This window comes from Ovis aries, chromosome 19 (assembly GCF_016772045.2).
Source record: "Ovis aries strain OAR_USU_Benz2616 breed Rambouillet chromosome 19, ARS-UI_Ramb_v3.0, whole genome shotgun sequence".
Lineage (NCBI taxonomy): Eukaryota > Metazoa > Chordata > Mammalia > Artiodactyla > Bovidae > Ovis > Ovis aries.
The window spans coordinates 54,158,965-54,181,676 of NC_056072.1; the positions used below are offsets into that span (position 1 = coordinate 54,158,965).

General features: G+C 50.2%; 2 protein-coding genes across 11 annotated transcripts in view; one reads left to right on the top strand and one right to left on the bottom strand.

Annotated features, from left to right (window-relative positions):
- The window catches only part of EXOSC7 (exosome component 7), a 28,099-nt gene extending 7,979 nt beyond the window's left edge, over positions 1-20,120 (bottom strand). The window contains exons 1-6 of one of the 4 annotated variants that reach the window (XM_060402620.1): positions 19,784-20,120; positions 12,448-14,046; positions 10,687-11,662; positions 9,192-9,293; positions 8,802-8,896; positions 2,310-2,475 (exon numbers count right to left, since the gene is read on the bottom strand). In XM_060402620.1, the coding sequence (XP_060258603.1) occupies positions 2,310-2,475; positions 8,802-8,860 (225 nt within the window). In that variant the 5' untranslated portion in view covers positions 8,861-8,896; positions 9,192-9,293; positions 10,687-11,662; positions 12,448-14,046; positions 19,784-20,120. Of the gene's footprint in view, positions 1-2,309; positions 2,476-8,801; positions 8,897-9,191; positions 9,294-10,686; positions 14,047-19,783 lie in introns of all 4 variants that reach the window. The other 3 variants (XM_060402619.1, XM_004018523.6, XM_060402621.1) reach the window with 3 other exon arrangements.
- Positions 20,121-20,153: 33 nt separating this feature from the next.
- The window catches only part of ZDHHC3 (zinc finger DHHC-type palmitoyltransferase 3), a 61,389-nt gene continuing 58,830 nt past the window's right edge, over positions 20,154-22,712 (top strand). For 4 of the 7 annotated variants that reach the window (XM_027957745.3, XM_027957747.3, XM_012100193.5 and 1 more), the window contains exon 1: positions 20,331-20,413. Coding sequence is in view for 1 of the 7 variants with exons in the window: in XM_060402618.1 (XP_060258601.1) it covers positions 20,159-20,413 (255 nt within the window). In the remaining 6 variants the exon portion in view is untranslated. Of the gene's footprint in view, positions 20,423-22,712 lie in introns of all 7 variants that reach the window. The other 3 variants (XM_027957746.3, XM_060402615.1, XM_060402618.1) reach the window with 2 other exon arrangements.

Below are 22,712 nucleotides of genomic sequence, written 5' to 3' on the forward strand. Positions count from 1 at the left end.
AAGCCAATGGGAAGAGAGGAGAGGAAGTCACGTGGAGTAAGAAAAGCCGTGTATTTCCGTGTGTGTTTATTTAGAGTCTGTCTCCTCTTCATCTCAACTACTGATTCCTGAGGCTGGACGCTGTCGGCTCTGTTTATTCTTTTCTCTTCAGAGCCCAGCAGAAGGGCTGCTGGGAAGGAGGAGCCTGGCAATTATTTATGGAAGACAGGCAGGCTCAAAGCCCGGGCCTTCCAAACTCTGAGAATCAACAGTCACACCTGGCATGTCTCATGCACTGCGTCCACGCCCAGTACAGACTCTAATTCCCACCTTTAAGCTTTCTGGGCAAGCCTCCAGTAGACTCCAAGCATCTCTCCTACCACCTCGTATAATTACTGCTTATCAGAATATGATCTCCCAGCCTGTGTCACCAGCTGGCTTGATAACTGCAGCATGTCGGTCGAGCAGCCGGACTAGCTCCCCTGCACCCTGGTTCACGTACAGACTGCTGCACGGCTGGACGCTGGTGCTGGACAGGCTGCTTCGATTCCTGTCTTTGCTGGGTGACTGCTGACTTCCCCAGTCTGGACCCACTTCTCCAGGCTTCACGAAGGGTGAAAGCCACTCTATCTTCCAGAGGTGTTCAACATACGAGTCTTTGTAAAGTCCTCCAAAGTGTCTGGCACACAGGAGGCATCAGCCAAGTGCTTTAAAAATATATCCTAATTTGCTCTTTCATCTTCCCTTTGTCCTCCTCACAGACTGTCCAGTGTGTCCACAGCTTCTCCATCTTCGTTGCTGACAACCCCTTTGGAGAAGAAATTCCGACGCAGAAGGCCTGCGGGTGACCAGGACCCAGTGCACCCTGAGCTGCTCCTGTTCACCGTGTATCCCTGCTCATGGGAGGAGCCTACGGTTCTAAGATGAGACAGTGTCTCTTTGATGTTCACCAGTTTTGCAAGAGGCTGCACTGAGAGGACAAGCCTGTCCAAATCAAAAGTGCATGAGGCCCCCTCGCTGGGCCAGCCTCCTAACGAACCACAAGTGTGTGGGGTGGCACCTCCCTGGGCAGCTGTGAAGCATGACTCTTGGCAATGACTATAGGCTACCAGTTCCCGCCCTCCTCAAAACCAGCACCTGTAAAACTACCTGCTTAGTAGGAATCAAACTCCTGCTTAGTAGGAATCAAACTCCAAATACAGACTGGAGATGAAAAAAAGGAAATGAACTTGTGATTTCATTATTTTTACCCCAAAGTATCAGCATTCAGAACAGACCCAAACCTGCTGGACAGTTAAGCACTGCTCTTTTGGCTAGCTCTGCCCCATCTATGAGCAAACTAATTTCAAAGTTTCCAGAAAGCCCTGCCCTGTTTCAATTAGACAGCCAGGCTGTTCCCAGTAATGAAGCTCACTATCAGTCCACAAGATCAGCCTTATCTTCATACTCATGAAAGGACTTGTTTGGTCCCTGGCTTTGCCCTCTGCCCTCAGTATGAAGTGGAAGATGTAGTCACTCACCTCAAGGTTCACAAGATTAAAGGGAAAGAGACCTAGTAAGAGCCTGTACATGAGCAAGAAACTGGCAAAATAAAGCACAGCTGTCAGAGGAATTACTGCCGCGTGCCCAAAACCGGGCAGACAAGTGACTGGGAGGGAAGCACCAGGAAGGAAATGGAGGGCTAGACCAGAAAGACGCCTGCAGGCACAGACTTCGGAGAAGGAAAGAGGCAGGGCCTCGGGTCCTCATGGGAAAACAAGGGGGTCAGGGTAGGTGGGCTACAGTGTTTTCAAGGGAGGATGAGGTGAGGTCACGAGTTGGCTCTGGCGTTAAACAGCCCTGGCTTTGGAGCCCAGGATCACTGCTCACGAGCTGAGATCCCCTGGCAGAGTCCCTTGACTTCGCTGTGTCTCAGTGCCTCACTTATAAGTGGGGAAGGCTAGTGCCCGCTGGCAGAGCATCTGTAACGGCTACACAGAAATGCAGGTGAATGCTCATCTTCCTCGTTGCAACTCTGCCGATCAGTTCTGCCGGCACCGTCTGCAGAATATCTCGTTTCCTTCTTCCCAGACAACCTCTGTGGATAATTTTGGGTGCTACCATGGTACAGCTGTTGGCAGATTTACTGTCAGGTGGCATCATCCGTGCCCTACTGCACATCTCTTGTATGTAAGTTAAAAACCATTATGGGAGACCACTGTTTCCCCAAGTAGTCTCACCCTGGAAACTGAGAGTATCCACCTGAAGACGGGAAAAGCTCAGGGAGGAAAGCAGGCCCACAGGTTTCCCACAGACGTGGGGCGTGGCCGGCGCAGTGGCGTGAGACCTACCAGCACGTCCACGTAGAGAACCCAGCAGTGCTCGCGGGGGCTAATGCACAGGGACTTGAGGTCGATGCTGCTCTTGTTGTTAAATATCCGGTACAAGGTGTTAGCAATCTCCGTGCCAAGGTCATCGCCTCCGCGACCTTCAAATTCAGGGGCAGCACTGGCGGAACTACACAGAAGGGCGACAGGAAAGGGGTGAGTCTTGTCGCATGCAGAGCAGAGGGGCAGGCTTTGTTCCGGGTTCCCTGGGGGGCGCTGGGAGGAAAGCCCGTGTGGGAAGGCTACACCTGCCCCTCTTCCAGTGTCCAGACACAGGCCATGAACCAGGCCAGGACCGTGCCTGGCTGTGCTGCTGTGTGTGGTGGGAATGCCCACTGACTTCTCACAGAAGCCATTTTTATCCAGAGAGAAGCAAGAACACTGGTGAAATGAACCACCGCCAGCAATAATGAACTCATATCTTGAACGTTTACTAGACTCTTCTCTGGCAGGCCAAGGAAGGAGGAGGCCGAGAGAATGAGTCTGGTCTACAGAGGGGTGACAGTGTACACACCAACCCCAGATGATGATACTCTCAAGACAAAGCCACAGTGTAGGCACAGAAACTTTCCTGGGGTTATTGAGGATATGCACATATACACACATATCTGATTCATGTTGATGTATGGCGGAAACTAACACAGGATTGTAAAGCAATTATCCTCCAATTAAAACTTTTTAAAAAGAGACATATATAATAGTATGTCAGAGTTCTGTCATAAACTTTAGATCATCATGGTACTGAAAGGCAGGAAACTAAGAACTGTTTGCTGACTTAAATATCTCTTCACTTTGGTTACCGCTTTTACTTTGTTATTTTTTAAGAGAAGTGCTTTGGCCTTCTTAGCTTCCTGAATTTAATGCCAAACGACCTCAACAAAGAAGGAGCAAGCATCAGTATGTGCGACCCGCCACCCCGCCCCAAGCACTACTCAGTGTTTTAATAGGAAATTTTTGAGGGTTTTGCCTTAACAAAAATAAGCCCTTGGTACATGCATGGAGTACGTAGACACCCCAGTAATTATTTTATTGTAATGAATTTAAGGCCCAGAAAGACAAGAAATCGGTTGTTTCAGTAGGTCTCTACAAAACCACACGTGGAAGCTCTCTGGTCCCTGTCCATCCGCTCGTCCCCCCGGAAGGTTCCAGGCCCTGGACTAGGCACTAGCGACCTAGAGACAGTGGGACAGGTGCAGACCCAAGTCAGCAGTTCCAGGGACGCAGCAGGGAGTCACATGGAAACAGGCACACAGAAACGGTCAGGGAAGGTCGCAGGGGATGTCAGTCGGTCTTGAGGGTTGGAGGGGGTCTTGAACCTGAAGATGAGACAAGCTGGCCTGACCATAGACGGGCAGGGGGATTCCAGCCCGAGCAAAACCTCTGTGGAGGCCGAAGGCTGTGCCCACCCCATGCGTATGCTGAACCAAACCTCACCTCCTCACAGGTTTCACTGTCCCTTCTGTCTGGTCCATTCTAACACAGATATAAGATGAATCCTGAAACAAGAGTGTAGCGTTGTGTAATAACATTGCTCCTCTCATCATACAGTCTTCCCTGACCACTACAAGCCAGGAGAACTCCCCCATTTAAAAATCCCTAAGAGAAACTTCAGCACTGCCATAGCAACCTCGCCGTTCCTTCCCGGCCTCGGCCAGACTTGGGCACCGAGCCATGAAAAGCAGCTCATTGATGGTAAATTAATCAAGTCACTAGGGACCAAGTTCATTATTTTGCAGAGCCAGCAAAAGACAACCTGTTTCTAATGTAAACCCTAAGCCATCAATATTAAGTCCTATCTTTTAAGTGTTTAACAGCGCATCTGTACAGAGCTCTGGGTGGACAAATCCTGCAGAGGTCCTTATGCCTGAAATGTTTATCCTTCCCTCATTACAGTAGGCTGAGTCCTCCTGGGTGTGACTAATGACGGGATGGATTCATTAACTTCTACAGCCCAAAGGGACGGTTTAAGAACTTCCCAAGCCAGTTGGCTAAATTAATCTACCAACAAAACCACACCCCACTGTTTTTTTTGACACTGCTCTGGTTTAAAGTGGAAAATTTTCCCAGTTTAAATGATTTCTCCCTCCAACCCTTAAAAAAAAACCAAACACACAAAAACAGGTTAACCCTTTCTGCATAGCTGCCAGCCAGAGAAAGGAGGATTTAGAAGCCCATGAGACCATGGAAAGCTCCCGGGCCCTCCCAGAATGTGTCATTCAGCATGCTTGGCTTGTAGCCTAGCATCAGTCAGGTGAGCGCTCTTGGGCCCGTCTTATGTCTTATGTCTCAAGGTAATGAACGGGTGCTCTGGTCTTAGGACTTACAACTAGACCGCAAATGTTGGAGTCAATGAATGCAGACCAAGGGACTCCTAAATAAAAAAGCTTCTCTATTTAGTACCAAGTTGAGAGAGAGAGAAAGAATGCAGGCTGGTAACCTCAGCCCCCGGTTCACAGGCCTCACTGTATATTCTTCAGTCGAGGAACATACACGGGGTTTTACGGCATAAAACAAGTGCTTTCTGTAATTACAGTTACTGAAACTGATTCAGATCCTTTATAAAGTATGATCCAGCCCCTCTTCCAGGGCTGCTAGGAAATCGCTTATGGAGCTGGATAAACAGAAAAATCCTGGGAAGGCTGCCACTCCCGGTTCTCCAGCCTCCTGACTCATCACCTCCACCCTGCTCCTGCTTGGCATATCTCTGCTCTGACTGGATTAGGCTGAGATCAAGGCCATGTCTGCCTGGAGCAGGACTTGAGACACTAGGCCCATTGTTGTTCCCCTTGCAATCGATCTCGCCCGCAGAGCCGTGAAGTCTTGCAGCCAGGTGGGCCAGGGGTGACTCCGGGCCTCACCCTCTAGGCCCCTAGCCCCTAGGCAGGTGCCAGCTCCCCTGACTCCTCTGGGGGCCTGCTCATTTCCAAGCCTGCTGAAGCGCCCCAAGGGTATGGGAACAGTGGCACTTTCTGAGTGTTTGATCTTAAGCCCTCGTTTGAAGTTTCTGGGAGAGTTACCTCGTCAGCTCTGCAGACTTTCAGAGCCCAGCGAGCCTCAAATGACTTCTGCAGGTTACCTCTCTGCTTTGCCCCCACCCTCGACCCTTCGGCCGAGGAGAACGGTGCCCGCTTCAAGCAGCATGAAGTAGGTAAGGAAGAGAAATCAAGTGGCTCCACCCACCAATTCAGGGCTTGAAACCAATCCAGGTTCAGCGTGAGTGAAGAAAACAAGTGATCACACTTAAAAGCAGTTAAGATTCCGGACGAGTGAAAAGCGAGGGACACGCTGAAATGTCCATGAATGAAGTGTGTTCTCCCCAGCTGCCCCAGCTAAAACCCGAAGCTTCTCGAGACCAAACACAGTCCCTAAACCCATCAACCGGTGGCCAAAGAGCCGGGAAGGGACCTGACGGACGGCCCCTGGGGGTAACCAGAGTGACCCACCGAGCTCACGAAGCCTCACCTTCTGGCCTTCAGATGGAACCATCTTTCCCAAAGTTTCAGCCTTCTTGTAACACAGCCTACTCTCAGGCTACAACTAATGAGCCAGACACAGAGGCAGGAGTTAGAAGGTTTGAGTCCGCTCCCAGCTAAAGGTGCTGCCAGCTATCTCTGGAGCAGAGCTCAGGAACCCCATTGTTTTCCTCCTCCACGGGTACAGGGATCAGGCCCGTGTCTCAGGTACCCTTCCCTCAGGGCATCACCTCTGAGACCCAGGGAAAATCACTGGGGTGGGGAAGGTGTCTACCCCAGGCTCCGTATTTGATTCCAAGCAGATGAAAAGAAGTAGAAGCAATTAGAAGAAAAGCAATTAGTTTTCCGTGACCTCTCTACCACTGGGAATTGAAATAATCAAAAATATGAAGGTTGCTGGCAAGTAGTTAAGTCAAGCTGGGCTCAGGCAAGCAGGAGGGGGTCCCACCACCACCCAATTGCTTTTCTCCCACTGGGTAACACCTCTCTTTCAGCCTGTGGATGGGTGTGTGCCTTGAGCTCTCTGGCAGAAGCCCCACGCTTGGGGCCCAGGTGGGGTTTGGGGCAGCACCCTGAAGCCTGGGCACAGCCACAGGTGCCCGGAAGCCATTCTTATTCACTGCGTCAAAGTGTAGGGGGTTTGTTTACACAACTGTGAGTTGCTCTTTGAAGACAAATAAGCTTCTGATAAACGTGGCAGCCAGAGGTGCCCGGTGACCTCTTGTTTGCAGGAAAATGGGGTTTTATGAATCTCACAGTGATTCCGTGAAGAAGAGTGCCACCTTGAGAAACAGATTCAGGAGAACTTCCCCGAAAAGTGGGGCTTCTAGGCCTGCTGAGGTTCTCTTGAGACTCACAGAAGAGGAGAAAGAGAGCAGCCACTCTCAGTCAGGAGAGACGGGCTTACTTCTACAAGCCAGATCTGGGGAAGAGGCTGCTCAAAGGCTCCGCCCGCCTTAGAGCCACCCTCTCCAGCCGGGACTAGAAAGGGCCACGGGCAGTGGGCCAACCTCGAGCCATGTTGAAACGCAGAGCCACAGGGAAACGTGGCCCCTGCAGCAAGCATGAGTGCAGCACTCTCCCTGGCCTGGCCACACTGCCTGCCTTTGATCTGCCTGAGAGGAATGAGGCAGGAGATAACGAACAGGAAGAAAGGAGAGCAGATGACAGCCCCTAACACGTGGTATCTGCTCTTCAGTGACTATTTACCGCACTGAATCAGACAGATCAAGGCAAGAGAGGCATTTTTTCTTCCTCCATGAGCAAAGGAAAGGATAAGCTGGAGGCCTGAACAAGGTCACCACCATGTACAGCAACTTAAAAGATGGGCTGGTTCCACTGGATGACCCGGAATGCTGAGAGTGGCTGGGCAGAACCGAGGGGAGACTGCTCCAGGGGACCGGGACTAGGGGCAGCAACGCACTGGGACGAAAACTAGCCCGAAAGATGAACAGACACGTTCTGGAAATGGCGCAGGGCATCCCGCCAAGGCTGGCTTCTGCAGGCTGTATGAAATAGGAAGAGCAAAGGCTCACAGCTGGACCTGAGCTGGCATGACTAGCTGTGTGAACCCAGGAAAGTCACTTACCCTCTCAGAACCCCTTGTGGAGTTTTGGAGTTTTGTGGGGACCAATGTCTGTGTTTGGAAGTGAAGACTGCAAGTCTGCAACTCACCGTGCAAGTGTGGGTCAGCATCTTTGCAGGGAAGGGCTGACATCACAGGCGGCTGCTACCTTTAGAAGGGCCTGCTTACGAGGCTGGCCCTTGGCTCGCATCTGGGCACTCGGCTCTTAAGAGAGGACCCAGTGAGCGGTAAACTGGGCTGAGACTGTGCAGACACCGTACGGTGTGTGCCAGACGCCTGCTTTCCTTCTGGGAGTCCGCAGCTTCACTGTGTGTAAAGCAGACGGTGCCTGCGTCACCAGTCAAAGTCTTGGGTGTTGAGTCTCTAATGGGTTTCCTTAGGCAAAATTATCACACACAGGTTGCTGTGTTTCTGTAACAATCATAGCTCTGAGTACAACGACATGCTCCACGCTAGTCCTCCGAGTCTGTTCAGGAACTCTCCGACTGTGGGGGCGGTCTTGCCCCTCCATCAGTGAAGTATCACTATTACATATCTGCACCCAGCATGAACCAAGACAGCCTCATCCATTTCAGGAAGGCTCGCTGTCGCCCCTGCTGGCTGGAAGAGGGAGTTACAGGTAGAAGATGAGACTGGGCCGGCAGCCGGGTGAAAAGCCCCATGCCTTCGAAGGGGAGGTGGAGAGAAAGAACACTTTGGAAAGCCCATGGAATGTGTAAGGACTGGGTGCTCGCTCTATTTTCATTACCTAACTTCCTCATCATCACCCCAGTCTCATCATCTCCATTCTTTAGATCGCGAGATTTAGGCACAGAGGGGCTGGGTCACCAGCCCGAGGTCTCACAGCTGGCGGAGAAGGCAGTGGCGAGGCCGGCTGGCTGCTGAGGGTGCAGAGTCTTTGCTCTTCCCTGCGCCCACGCAGTTTGCCTGGCTGCCAGCCCCCAGCCTGCGAGATGCTTGGCTGGTCCTCGTCCCCGCTCTGCCGAGCGAGTCATGAAAAGTTTTCTGCAAAGCTAGAGCCGGAAGACCGATGGGGCCTTATAGCACAGATGAGTCTTGTCAGGTATAAATGATTATTGTTCAAAGCTCAGTGACACCCATCATTTCCTATGACTCTTGTAACTACCGTGTGCTGGACGGCCTGGCAGGCCCCTTCCTTTCTCAGACGGGGAAAATGAGGCCCGGCTTGGCTTATCAGGACAAAGGCAGGCCCTAATCCCAGGCCTCCACCTGCATTTCCCTGGGCCTGGCACAGCAGAGAACTCGGCACATACCTGCTGGCTGGATAAAGGATGATTAAATACAAAATAAAAGTGGGCTCAGCAGGAAACCAGAGGTTCATTCTCTGAATCTATCTTTTAAATCGCTTTTCTTTAAAACCATGTGCAGAGTACTGACCAGTCAACAAAGAACTCCAAGTAACCTTCGTTTGGTTTCTCCAGCTTCGGCGTCCCCATTTCTGCCTTCACGCCCACCAAGATGTCAGTGTGACCCTGTGGACACAAGCAAGAAGGGGCCTCACTCGGGGCCGACAGCCTGCCACCCAACCACGCCCTCGTCTCCCAGACACACGCCTCTGGGGACTCCTTAGGATCAGTGCTGGGACTTGAAAAGGGGCCCTTTAAGAAGGAGAGGCGTCCTTCAGATCTACACAGACCCCCTCCCAGAGTTGGCTGTGGGTCTTATGTTTCCCCTGGAACAAAATGGACCCTGAAAGCCCAGAGGGGCTGGCTCCTGAGAGCCGACCCATTCCTCAACATCAGTACAAACCATGGGCCCAGCACTCACCAGCTTGACCCTGGCAGACCCACTGGTGTTGGACACCACGTCGGTCTCCACTTCGACACATCGGTAGTCGTCACAGCCGCGGCCGTCCACACGGAGGTCTTCCTGGGTGCAACAACCAACATCCTAAGGCTGTGGGCCTAAACTTCCAAGAGGCTCCTCAACTGACTCCCTTCTTCCCCCCCTAGAGAAATACGTGGTACAACAGCTCCTTTTAGGGATTCGTCCAGAAATCCTGTCCTGAGAGCTGATAACATTACTGTCTTAAATATGAGGAAATGGAGACTCAGAGAAGTTAAACGACTTGTGTTCAAGGTCCCATGGCTAGGGAGAGTAAAGCTCGGCTTCCCATCTAGGTCTGAAGTGCAAAGTCCAAACTATATACCACCATCCAGAACAGGTACACACGAAATCCAAACAAGAGACATAATAAATAAGAGCTGTTTCTTTCCAAATCTGCAATTCTGAAGCCACAAGAAACACGGATTGTCAGTTACAAGTTCACCTGTCTCAGCTGTAGCCCTCCTACCCCCTAAACGCAACCAGATCTACTCTGTAAACGGCTGGAAACAATCAGCTGGTGTCTTCTAACACAGGCATTCTCTAGGACAGGGTCAGCAGTTAGGCCCCCAGGCTGCTCGGTCTGTAAGCTATCCCATGGGAACCCAGCCATGCCTGTTCACGCAGGGATTCTGCGGCTGCTCGCACACACCGGCAGAACTGAGGGGCGGGGACAGAGACCACATGACCTGCAGCCCCCACATCCCTACCACCTAGCCTTTCACCGGAAAAGTCTGCCGACCCCTCCTGCAGAGGACGGGCTTCAGGGTGGGCTACGTACTGCCTGGCTTTATCCCCAGTTATTTACTTCCTCAAGTATTTACTCCTATCTGTATAACTCATAGATGACCATTTTACGTTGTGGCTTCTAGCATTTATCTTGTTGCTCAACGAGTTCCAGATTTCATCACTGGGAGTTCCCAAGGGTTGGTTAGCCCTCAGATCTCTTTAGAGCACTTCTTTACTTCTGATAACATGAGGAGTTCCAGCCTCTGGGATTTTCCCTGCCCCAACCCCGGGATCAGCCCATTTCCTAAGGAGCCCTGGTTCCCTTTATGGGAGAATGGTACTTAAAAACCAAGATCTAGGTGCTAAGTACATTCACTGCTACTAGGGTATCATTGCTTCTAGATCTTAGTAGAACACAGCCAGAAAAAAACATGTGTGTACTAACCCACACGTATACACATACCTTTATTTATGTGGATTAGCAGTCCACATGTGGATTAAAGAGCCATGTGTTCATACTGAGAGTTGGTTCCAACCTTCCTCCGTGCCTTATCTGTAACTTCTCTCAGGGAGAAACCTGGCTCTCATTATCTACAGTGTATTTGTTAAGTCTCGGAATACACATAGTTTCAGAATTGTTACTGCCATACCCCTATGAGAAACAAGTTTACTAATACAGTATTTGTGCAGATTTCCTCTTTAGCCTTACATGTTGTTGTTCAGTTGCTCAGTTGTGTCCGACGCTTTGGGACCCCATGGACTGCAGCATGCCAGGCTTCCCTGTCCTTCACCATCTCCCAGAGCTTGCTCAAACTCATGTCCATTGAGTCGGTGATGCCATCCAACCAGCTCATCCTCTGTTGCCCTCTTCTCCTCCTGCCTTCTACCTTACATAACCCACTCAAAACACCTTTTCCAGCTGTCCTTCCTGCGCCTGTTTCTCACTTGCACCCCTTTCAGGTTCCATTATAACTGCTGATGTTCCATTTTGAGTCCACCACATCCTGGCTACTTTTAACTCCTACTGACCTTTGGGCCAGGTGGCCTCTCACTAGGGCTCTAGGAGTCACCGCTGCCAGGAGAGGTGCTCAGACAAATGTCCCTCCCCGCTCATTCCTAGTTCATGCTCCCCTCTTCCTACTTCCTCCCACCCACTCCGCCTCTTTAGCTCCTGGTCCATCGTTCCTGTATCTTCTTTGCACAAATGAACCTTTACATGAGTATTTTTAATATCCTTTTCTTTCTTATACAAAAGATAGCATACTACAGATACTCTTTTACACTTTGCTTCTTTTTAAACACTAATGCCTGTGCAGGAAACCACTACACATCAGCTCATACAGACTGTTCTCATTCCTTGTAGACTTTTTTCCTGAAAGCTCCTTCTTTCAGAAAAAGAATCATCACCTCATTAGATTCTCAAAGAGGGTAATGCTCCTCAAAATGTTAAAAAACAAGCACAAAAGAAACCAAAAACAAGCAAAAAAAAAAAAAATCCAAAACAGAAAAGCAAACCACTGTTCTAAAGTATGTAACTATCGGAAACTTATCTTTAAACTGCTTGACTAACTGCATATCTGACTTTTTTTATTTTGAGAAATTAAAATAAAGGAAAACACTGCCTGCTCTTGCCACACAGTACCAACTACTACCATCTGTCGTTTTTGTTTCAGCTCTTTCAACTCCTATTAAAGGAGAGAAAATAAACAATCCTAAATCAGGCTGAAGTCCCTTTGCAGCCCTGCCGCTCCCAGCCGTCCTCTCCTTGGAGGCAACCCCTACCTGGACTCTGGGGAGAGAGGTTCTTTAAAAGCAACAGAATTTCATGTCTAGGAGAATGAGTCTCCTGAACTCTGTAGAGAGATCTCTCTTCACTGGAGGATCCAAAGCTATGTAACTGTGTCTCTTTACAACCCCACCTACCCCATCCACCCCCATCCACATGAAGATTTCCTAGGTCCATCTCTGCTTGCTCCATCCCTAAGGTATGCATGTGTGTGTGCTAAGTCTCTTCAGTCGTGTCCGACTCTTTGAGACCCTATGGACCATAGCTCACAAGGCAAGAATTCTCCAGGCAAGAATACTGGAGTGGGTTGCCATGCCCTCCCCCAGGGGATCGTCCTGACCCAGAGACTGAAGCAGCATCTCATTTCTCACGTGTCCTGCATTGCAGGCAGGTTCTTTACCACTAGGGCCACCTGGGAAGCCCATCCCCAAGGTACACCCTGATGGGAAGTAAAAATCTGGCTCAGAGGCATTTACCTTGAGTCTTTGGTGGGTTACAAGTGTGATGCACACTTGTGAGCATCACCAGGAGCCTGAGTCACGGACTCCAGGCCTGGTCCTGCCTGACTCGCTGCTCGACCTCAAAGGTGCTTCTCTAATTCCATGGATGTACACATGAAAAGAACCACCGCTGTTTGCAAGAACTAAAATAGCAGCGACTGCGTAATGTGTATTTACTGCCTACCAGGCTTCTCCGGTGGCTCAGTGGTAAAGAATCTGCCGGCAGTGCAGGAGATATGCAGGAGACGTGAGTTTGATCCCTGGATTGGGAAGATCCCCTGGAGTAAGAAATGGCAACCCACTCCGGTATTCTTGCCTGGAAAATCCATGGACAGAGGAGGCTGGCAGCTACAGTTCATGGGGTAGGAAAGAATCAGACACAACTGAGACACTAAACAACAAGGAAAAAACTACTATCTACCAGATAATGTGTTAGGAAGTTCATACATGTCAATATGTCGAATCCTCACCATAACCCATAATGTAAGATTTTTCATTCCAGTCTACAAACGAGGATCAGGTTGAGAGATGCTAAATGGCCCAAGGTCAGAGCCAGTCAATAGCACTTGAATTCCAAGCCAGAGCTCTTAACCCCGCTTCCGCAGTCTCCTGTGTTCTAAAGGGTCTCCTCATTGTGCAAGTCAGGCAGCACAGGCCTCCTGCGAGGACGAGCTGGCTCGTGGCCGCTTGGCCCTAGTGAGGATGCTAACGATATGAGAGCAGCGGGGCCACAAGGCTACAGGGCTTCCAACTATGCTTTAGATTACCACCCGCTCTGGAAGGATCTAATCAGAACCCTTAGAAGTGAGAAGGGATGTCAGAAAAGTGGGCCACCAGGGCTTCTCTTTCCATCCCTTCAACCACTCTCTGAGCCCTCTTCCCTCAGCTGGGAAGGCTTGGGTGACACGTAAGAGATAAACAAGCAAGCTACAAATTTCCCTTTCCAGGGATGCATATTTTTGTTGTTTTCCATGAAAAAAAGCACACAAAAGGAGAAAAACAAACAAAATCCCCGAATCACTGCACACAGGATCAAAATCCACTTTTTCTCATAGAAGACTCTAGGAATCACCCAAACCTGGCGATTTGGCCTGGCTCAGAGCTTGACAGCCTACACAATTTTTTATCCACCTGCACTCAAATGAAGGAACCAATCCATATGTGAACACTTAAACACTGGCTGCCTTGAAGTGAAAGCTCCATCTAAAAACCCAATAGGGGAAAAAAAAAAAAAAAATCAATAGAGGTGTCTACAGGTGACTGACCACACCAGGGAGCGGAGGAGCCTTGTCCTCAGGGGACAGGGGCCTGAGCACCTTTCCAGGTAAAGGTCTTCTGCCGGGAGCCAGCGTGAGGAATTCCACCCGTAACAAGGTCATGCGGCAAGAGCTCTGATGGCAAGGCTAATCAGACCTCAGGTTTTCCTCCTGGAATTTCTTGAGCATCCACCACCCCCCCCAAAAAATGTAAGAATCTGCCTGCTTTTCCACTCTTCTAATATTCTCTGGAAAAAGTCAAATCAGGGCTTTAGTCTTCTGCATTTGAAAGGGATGTTTCAGTTAAAACCCCTCTGATTGCTCTCTAGCTTGCCTAACAGGTTCCCCCGGACCTCTTACAGCTTGTGAATTGCTTACAGCCCCCCAATCGCGAGAGGCACAAAGCTTGAAAGCATCTTAAAGATACAGAGCCTTTTCTAAAGAGTTAAAAATTATACTGGTGACGGGTTTTCACTGTTGACTCAAGGATTGCTGCCAGGCCTCCATATTCTTCATCTTTTAGGCACCTGGAAGGATGTTACTCAATGTAAGCAGGATGTAGAAAAAGATACATAGTAGTTTTGATGTTAGCAACACTAGACTTTTGAGTTAATTGCTTCTGTTTTGCTGTAAATCACTGTACTCCCTCTACTTGTTATAAGTTGCTGTATCTTTGCTGTGTAAGAATGTAACTTTATTTAGTGCTTTCTGAGAGCGGCACTAGACCTTGGGAAGATCAACACAAATAAGTCTTCTGGTTGACAAACCCTTATCAGAAAAAAGGCTGTCAAATGTTAATGGGCCCTTTTGGCTGGAAGATGATGTAAATTACTTAAGACTTGTGTATACAATTAGGTATGCAGAGAGAAAAGCCTGGTTTTGATAAGACTCTGGGCTGCTAACGCTGCATAACTTTGTGTTACCCACTGATCTCCATGTTTTATCAAAAGTATAAAAGGCCTTCTGAACAATAGAGGACGGAGCTACTTGCTGGACTGGTTTCCCCCGTGTCTCTCTCTCTTTTCTCTCCTCTTCACTCTAATTTCAGGCTGAATTCCCATCTGGGGCGCGGAGGCTCGCCAAGTCTACTTACTTGCCCTGGCTGTTAAGACCCGCGCGAAAGGGAGCCTAAGGTGAGGCATCCTTAGATATTCAAGCGAGCACCGGTGGCCCAACGTAGATGGTGCAAATTCCTTGTCTGGAATTGTATTGGTCTTCCGCATAATCCAAGTTATTCAGCCCTCTTCCTCCACTTAATTTTCCTACTACACTATTGTTTCTTAATCTAATCTTATATCAAGCAATAAATAAGTTTTTCTCACACCAACGCCATCCACCCTTCGAATTCCCTGGATCCACCGGGGCTGGACCCTGGCAGCCTTCTGAATGCTAAGATGGGTCCTGGTGACTCAAGTTGTTCACTTTGTGATTGCAACAACCCTGCTGGTTGGGTGTGACACTGAGTCACCTTCAACCTGTATTTAAAACTCCACTGTGCACACCAGCTTTGGGACCTTGAGCAGGTTAATTCCTGAACATCTCTGAGTCTGTCTCCTCGTGCAGAAGAGGGAATAACCCTGAACCTGCAAAGTTAGAGGAGACTCTCCCGCACAGGGTAGCTCATAGGAGTCCCTGCTCAGAATTTCCTTCTGCTTCTGGCTACATGTATTAACCCACTGACTCCTTAAAAACAACCCAGAGAGAGGTTACCAATGAGGACGCCAAGGCGCCAGGTTTAACTCTTGTCTGACACAGGACAGATGACCCAGCCCAGAGTTGGTATTCCTCACACCCAGGTAACCCAGTCCTACTCCCTAATAGCAGCTGGCAGTCAGCTCTTGTAATCCAACACATGAAGTGGTCCTCTGAGGTGATGTTAACCCCTCACTACCTTGCAGAGATACCACATTGCCAACAAAGACCCATCTAGTCAAAGCTAAGGTTTTTCCAGTAGTCATGTATGGATGTGAGAGCTGAACCATAAAGAAGGCTGAGCACCGAAGAACTGATCCTTTCCAATCATGCTGGAGGAGACTCTTGGAGGGTCCCTTGGAGTGCAAGGAGATCGAACCAGTTAACCCTGAAGGAAATCAACCCTGAATATTCATTTGAAAGACTGATGCTAAAGCTCCAGTACTCTGGCCACCTGATGTGAAGAGCCGACTCATTGGAAAAGCCCGATGCTGGGAAAGATTGAGGGCAGGAGGAGAAGGGGCCGACAGACGATGAGATGGTTGGATGGCATCACTGAGTCGATGAACATGAACTTGGGCACACTCCGAGAGATGGTGAAGGACAGGGAAGCCTGGCATGCTGCAGTCCATGGGGTCACAAAGAGTCAGCTGTGACTGAGCAACTGAACCACAGAGCGCAGAGCTCACTGGAGGAGAACAGAGACCAGCTGGCCTCCCTACTAGGAAGCCACCCTACTTTAGAAGGAGCCCGGCTCTGCAGGCCCAGGCCCAAGACCCAGCAGGCAAACCAGATGTTGTCCTCGTTCCACTCTCCAAGCCTGCTGGGTGGGCCCGCATTCCTTTAGGATGGGATGCTGTTTGCCTTGCAAAGCTGCAAAGCGCCTGACCCAAAAGCATGCAGGCCAGAGAGTGGCCAGCTCTCTGGGGCCTGAAACTGATTCTCTCCTTAGAATCTGATCTCTGATCTGGGAAATACTTGGCAGGGAAAGAGAGTTAAAGAGGAGCTGATAGGTCATGATGTGGAGGGAGGCTGGAGAGGCCTCACAGAAGTAAAGATGGGCAGATGGCGTGTACCCAGGTGGAGGGCAGCCTGACAGCAAGTGGTTGTGGAGAAGGGAGACACTGCAGCAGAGAGAAGTAGGGGTGTCTCCAGAGACAGAAAGGCAGGCAGAACCACACAGACACGTGATCCATGCTGGGGCCCCGGAGAGGCAGTGTCCAGGAGCTGCCTAGGGACAGCTACATCCAACAATTTAATAACCTCTCAGTTCAGTTCAGTTACTCAGTTGTGTCCAACTCTTTGCAACCCAACTCAATCTCCCCAAATAAAAAGAGCTTAAATCTCAACAGCCACAGGCTGAACCCCTCACGGGGTCACTGTGAAGGCTGCAGATACAGTACGGATGGTTCTGGACGAAGCCACACTTCTGACGGGAAAATCTCAACTGGGAGCCAGCGTCTCTTCCGGGCTGAGAGCACGCCAGGTGGTCCATGTTCCCTTTCCTCGTCACTCCTCACAGTCCTGTTCTGTCCCCCAGACAGAAGTGTTCTCATTTTACACAGGGGGAGCTAGCTTACTACACTCTTACTGTGAATGGTGGAGCTGGGAGGAGCCCTGCTCAGTCCACTCCAAGTCCTCATCCAAACAGAAGCTGGAGGCCATTGACCTTGTTAGGGGAAACACTGGCAGAAACCACCTGCCCTGGCCAGACCATTAAGGTTCCTATAATAACCATTTGCAGGAGATATGTTATCTTACAACAGGACATCCTGGTAAAGAATGCGGAACTAATAAGCTACTGCTATCTTTTCCTTTTGGGAAAAGTCAAAAGGAGAGAGGGGATGCCAGTCCATACATACTACTAACGTCCCAGAATCCTCCTTGCTGGAATCCACCTTGGCTGAGTGATGTGTGCGCCACCAGGAAGGATGCTGCGTCAGGACGACTGGCCAGAGGCAGCCCAGAAACTAACTTCATCACCGTGAAACCCGAGGCTGCGAGCTGCACAGCAGAGTAGTTCTCCCGGGTTCCCTCACCCTGCTGCTCTCCACTTGGGTGCCCCTTCCCAATAAAGTCTCTTGCTTTGTCAGCACGTGTGTCTCCTTGGACAATTCATTTCCAAGTGTTAGACAACAGCCTACTCACTGGCCCTGAAAGGGGTCCCCCTTTCTACAAACTCCTCAGGCAGAGCGGCAAAGATTTCTACAGCAGACTCCAGGCAGGCTGGACCAAGCCAGTGGCTGGTCCAAGGTCCAATGTCTAGTGACTGCATCAAAATCTCCCAACATTTATGAAAATACCCATTCCCAGGCTCCAGCCCCAGCCCCAGCCCCAAGGATTCTGATCCAGAAGATCCAGGTAAAGCCCAGGAAGCTGTATTTTGTGAGTAAAAGGCACTTCCAAGGTCTCAGAATTACTGGGCTAAGACAGAAGTTAGCAATGTCTTTCCAGGGAGGAAGAAAGCACACATTTAGCCAGTTAAGCAAACCTGAAAAGAAGATTAAATGCTAATTCTGGAAATTCTGAAACCTGCCCCCAATTCCTGAATATAAGAACCAGCTTGGGACTTCCCTTGTGGTCCAGTGGTTAAGACTCTGTGCTCCCAATGCAGGGGGCCTGGGTTGGATCCTAGTCAGGGAACTAAAATCCCACAGGTCTCAAATAAAGATCTCAGATGCTGCAACAAAGACTGACGATCCCTCAGCTGAGACCCAGCATAGCCACGTAAACAAAATACTTAAAAAACAAAACCAGTCAGATACAAGTAAGTAAAACAAGAGTTGTACAAAAAAATGCTAACTAGGGTTCTAAAGAAGCTTAGAACCAACGTGGGAAAAACATTACCTAAAAAGGTAATAGTAATATATGTCCATATACTATTTAAGGCCTAGAAAAATGCGGCGGGGGTGGGGGTCAGAACTTGCCCTCCCTGCTCCTGTTTTGCCGACGCGCTTTCAGAGGACAGAGCAAAGAAAGAGAAGTGGAAGCCGTGGGCATTCTCCCTGGCTTTTATTTCTGGGTGCCTATTTTTAAAAAGGGAAAATAGCACAAGGCTTGAGCTGGGCTTTACAGTCAGATCTGGATTTATATCCCAGTTCCACTGTACAAAGAGAGGGTGGGGGGTTCCGGAAAAAGGCAACCAGGCATGCATGGCTTTCTGGACACAAGGGAAGCCATTTTAGTCCTCAGCCTTTTTGTGATCTACTCCTGGCCACAATGCTTGCCCTTGAACATGTCACGGTAATTAATCATCTTGAGGGAACTACAGAATTCAGGAAAAAATGGAAAAGCAACGAAGAAACAACAGTTCTCAGATAAAACGGAGCCCTAGTTTTTCTTCAATGGATATACTTAACAGTTTGATACGAACCTTCGAGTTGTTCTACAAGAACTCAGGGGCCCACTCAGCTGAAGGATGGTAACTCCAGGATAAGACCCCAACGTGGCCACAACCTGAAGATGGTGTTGCCCTTCTCTTCCCCATGGTGAAGTGAAGCAAAGTGACAGTCGCTTATTCGTGTCTGACTCTTTATGACCCCATGGACCATACAGTCCATGGAATTCTCCAGGCCAGAATACTGAAGCCATTCCCTTCTCCAGGGAATCTTCCCAACCCAGGGATCGAACCCAGGTCTCCTGCACTGTAGGTGGATCGTTTAGTAGCTGAGCCACCAGGGAAGCCGTCCCCTTGGTGACTCCAATCAACTAAGGCCTGGACTCCGCTGACCTCTGCCCCGACTTTAGGCCTCCTCCTCTGCTCAAGCCCCTTCATGACTATACACGTGCCCTTAGCCTGTTTTCCAGTTTTGCTATTGGTAGACATTGCTTCTGAAAAGATTCCCAGAGTCCCCTTGCTGCTAAGTCGCTTCAGTCGTGTCCGACTGTGCGACCCCATAGACGGTAGCCCACCAGGCTCCCCCGTTCCTGGGATTCTCCAGGCAAGAACACTGGAGTGGGTTGCCATTTCCTTCTCCAATGCATGAAAGTGAGAAGTGAAAGTGAAGTAGCTCAGCCCTGTCAGACTCTTAGCGACCCCATGGACTGTAGCCCACCAGGCTCCTCTGCCCATGGGATTTTCCAGGCAAGAGTACTGGAGTGGGGTGCCATTGCCTCCTCCGAAAGTCCCCTTACTTGATGCAATTAATAAATTCCTCCTTCTCCCATTCTCTGGCTTGGTTGTGTTTTTTGGTTCAACATCCAAGGGTCAACCCCGGAGAAGCGACGGCTACCCACTCGAGTATTCTGGCCTGGAGAATTCCAGGAACTGAATAGTCCATGGGGTCGCAAAGAGTCGGACAGGACTGAGCGACTTTCACGACCAAGAGTCAAACCCCAGTTTTGCGGTAATACCACCACACACTTACCTTACGACCTCAGACAACTGACTTAACCTCTCTGACTTAGTTCCTTATATGTAAAGCAGACATAACACTCACCTTCAGGACTTAACAAAAATTCAATGAGATTAAAAACTATGACAGAGCATGTATCTAACAAAAGTGAGACAGCTCAGCCTTCAAAGGCTGAGAGGGGATTTAACAGAATCAGGGACTGCCCACCGCGTCCTACCCGAGCTTGGAACCTTGTAGACCCGGAAAGATCCAAGTACGCATACAGTCTTAAACGGATGCTCGCCGCCTGGTCCCAAAGACGCCTGCACGGGCGGCTTTAGAGCTGCACATGCCGGCCGCATAGCGGTCTAATCAAAGGTAAACCCAGCCTGCCGCAGTCTTTCCGGGCAAGCCGAGGCCCGGCATCGACCCGCAGGGCCAAGGGAACCCGGAGGCCGGCGCCAGTACTGCCCGCTGCCGCTACCTGAACGCCATGCACAATGTACACCTTCTCCGCCTCGCTCAGCGCCACCGACGCCATGCTGCCGAGCCTTCCCCGCCGCTTGACGTCATCCGCCCGCGTCGCCCCCCGCCAGGCACAACCCCCCCTCCCATGCGTCATCAGCCTGCGCGGCGGCCGCTCCTGCAGCTGCCGCCGCCACCACCGCCGGGGAGCTCGATGGGCTTCTCCTGCGCGCCGCCCTGTGTCTGGCCGAGTCCAGGGAGCCGCGGCGCCTCGTTCCTGGGAGCCATCGCTGCAGCCCAGGGCCGGGTCCCGGGTCGGGGGCTGAAAGGGGAGCGACGACGGCAGCGGCAGCCGGAGCCCCACCGAGGGGGCTGGGACTGGGGAACTGCCTCTGGCTTCACGGTCAGTCGGGTGAGGAAACTGGGATCCGGCGAGAAAGCTGGGGCGAGGCGCCAGGCGCGGGCCGGGGCCGGAGCTCGAAGGGGTAGCGGTGGAAGAGGCGTGCGGCGCAGTTTGCTCAGAGCTGGAGTTGAAGTAGCCGGTCGTGTGCGTGCGTGTGTGTGAAGAAAGAGACCGACCCCAAGTGAGAGGTGGCGGACGTCGCGATTGGCCTGAGAGAGGCTGTCTCTTGGCTCTCCTTCCTGCCCTCATGTCATGTATTTCTCTGGCCCATGGGATGGTGGGGAGGAAAGAAGCGATCAAGCCCTCTTTAGGTCGTTCTCGGTGATAAGGATCTGGCCGGGAGTGAATGCCCTTCTAGTCCCGAGACGTCTTCAACTGCACCCCATGGATTCCCCCACCCCCCCACCCCCGCTCTCTCTGGGGCTGGCTGACCGAACGCTGACCCCCGCCCCGGAACCTTGCAGGATCCCCATGTCCCGGATGGTTGCCGGAGCTTTGTCCCAAAGAGAGTAGAAGGGAGAGTCTTGGTCAGCGCTGGCGGGGGGGGTTGCGGGGGCGCAGTGCCCCGGCGTCCCCAGCGCTTCCCAGCAGGGACTGGAAGCCCTGGCTTGACCGGGTGATCGCTGGGAACCGTGGACAAAAAAAAAGAAATGCCGGCCCCAGTCGTGACCAAGTAGGAATATGGGCCTTGAATATCCAGAAAGGATACCTGCAAGGTGAACGTGGGGTCACTGAAGGAGCCCATTAAGGCGGGGTTGATAAGGCAGGAAACAGATTTTAAAGGGGCCACGTAGATAAATGGAGGAAAGTTAACCCAGAAGGATAGTAGCAACGAGGGGATCTGATGATTTTTCCAAGTGCCCCACTTTTGAGGAACCTCCCTGTTGTCAGAAGTGAAACTAACCCTTGACTGCTTGATCCTCCAAAGAATGGTTGGTGTCTCAGATAGTAGCCTCAATACAGTTTCACAGATAACTCTTGGGAGCCTACTGTTGATGGGCTTTGTGCTAGCTTTGAGACACTGAGACAAGTGAAACACAGCTTCTGCCCAGAGAAGCTCCCAGGCAGAGGGAAGGCTCCAGACCCAGCATAAACGTGGGGGTGAACAGCTGTGACAGTGGCACCGGTGAACATAGTGGGACCGGGAGGTTGTATACCCTCTGAAGAGGGTATGGAGAGGACGTACCTGCCCACATTCTGAAGCCCTAAGCTGCCGAGCCCCCAAATAAATCATCTCTTCTTAGTGGACTGGACCTTTCGTTGTTTCCGGTCTCTCTGTAACTCTCTGCAGGTGTACCTATAGGGAGGATGTCTTGCAGTGTTGAATTCTGCCCTCCAGGAGACTTGGAGAGGTAAACCCAGAAGGGTTTCCTCCTTCATGAAAGTACAGGTGCCCCACCTGTTGGGACACATGCGCCTGGAGGCCTTTGGGTGATTGAACACCTGGATTCTAATGAGCACCTGGGTGATGAGATAACAGGGCACTTCTGGTGTTAGAAACGGTGTCTTGTGCTCGATCGCTCAGAAAGAAGAGACCCCGGATGTGAAATTTTAATAGGTGGGACATCGAAGAGGAGCGAGGGTTTAAAAAGTGGCAGCGAATAGATCAGAAAAGTGAGGGAAAGAAAATTCTGGGTTTGGATACCATGGGATCATCTTTATGTAAAAATCTTTCAGTGTGTCTTTCAAACTATAGAACATACATTTGAAGTGTTTCCCAGATAAATGACTAAAGATTCTCTGCTGGAGGATTGGCAGTATTTGCTAAATAACATTACAAACAATGTCTGACATGTTAGCCTAAATCGATATAAGACATACAAACAATCGAATGTTTGTTTTAAATTTTCTGCTAAAAAATTAAAATTTAAATTTTCTGTCTGTTAGTGACACCTTCACTAACTGTTGTACTTTAATGCAGCCAGAACATTTTTTATCACATTTCTTGTGATCATACGTTAGATATTTCAGAACCCCATAAATTCAGAGTTCTTTTTGGTTTACTGAAGCAGTTCAAAGACTGTACGTTTGCCAGAAAATCCAAACACCAAGGATGGCATATTATTCTATTAACCAGCTTGTTTTCCCATCACTGTCAGATTCTTTTGGCTGCATGCTGATTTGTAGGTCCGTCTGTCCTAAATCTCTGTATTCTTATTAATTATATCTAGTAATAACAGAAGCATAATAGTGCTTACTATCTGCCCAGCTCTGTTCCGAAACACTTCACAAAGACTAACTGATTCAGTCCTATTAACAATAGCCCTGTGAGGCAGGTGCTATTATCCTATTTTACAGA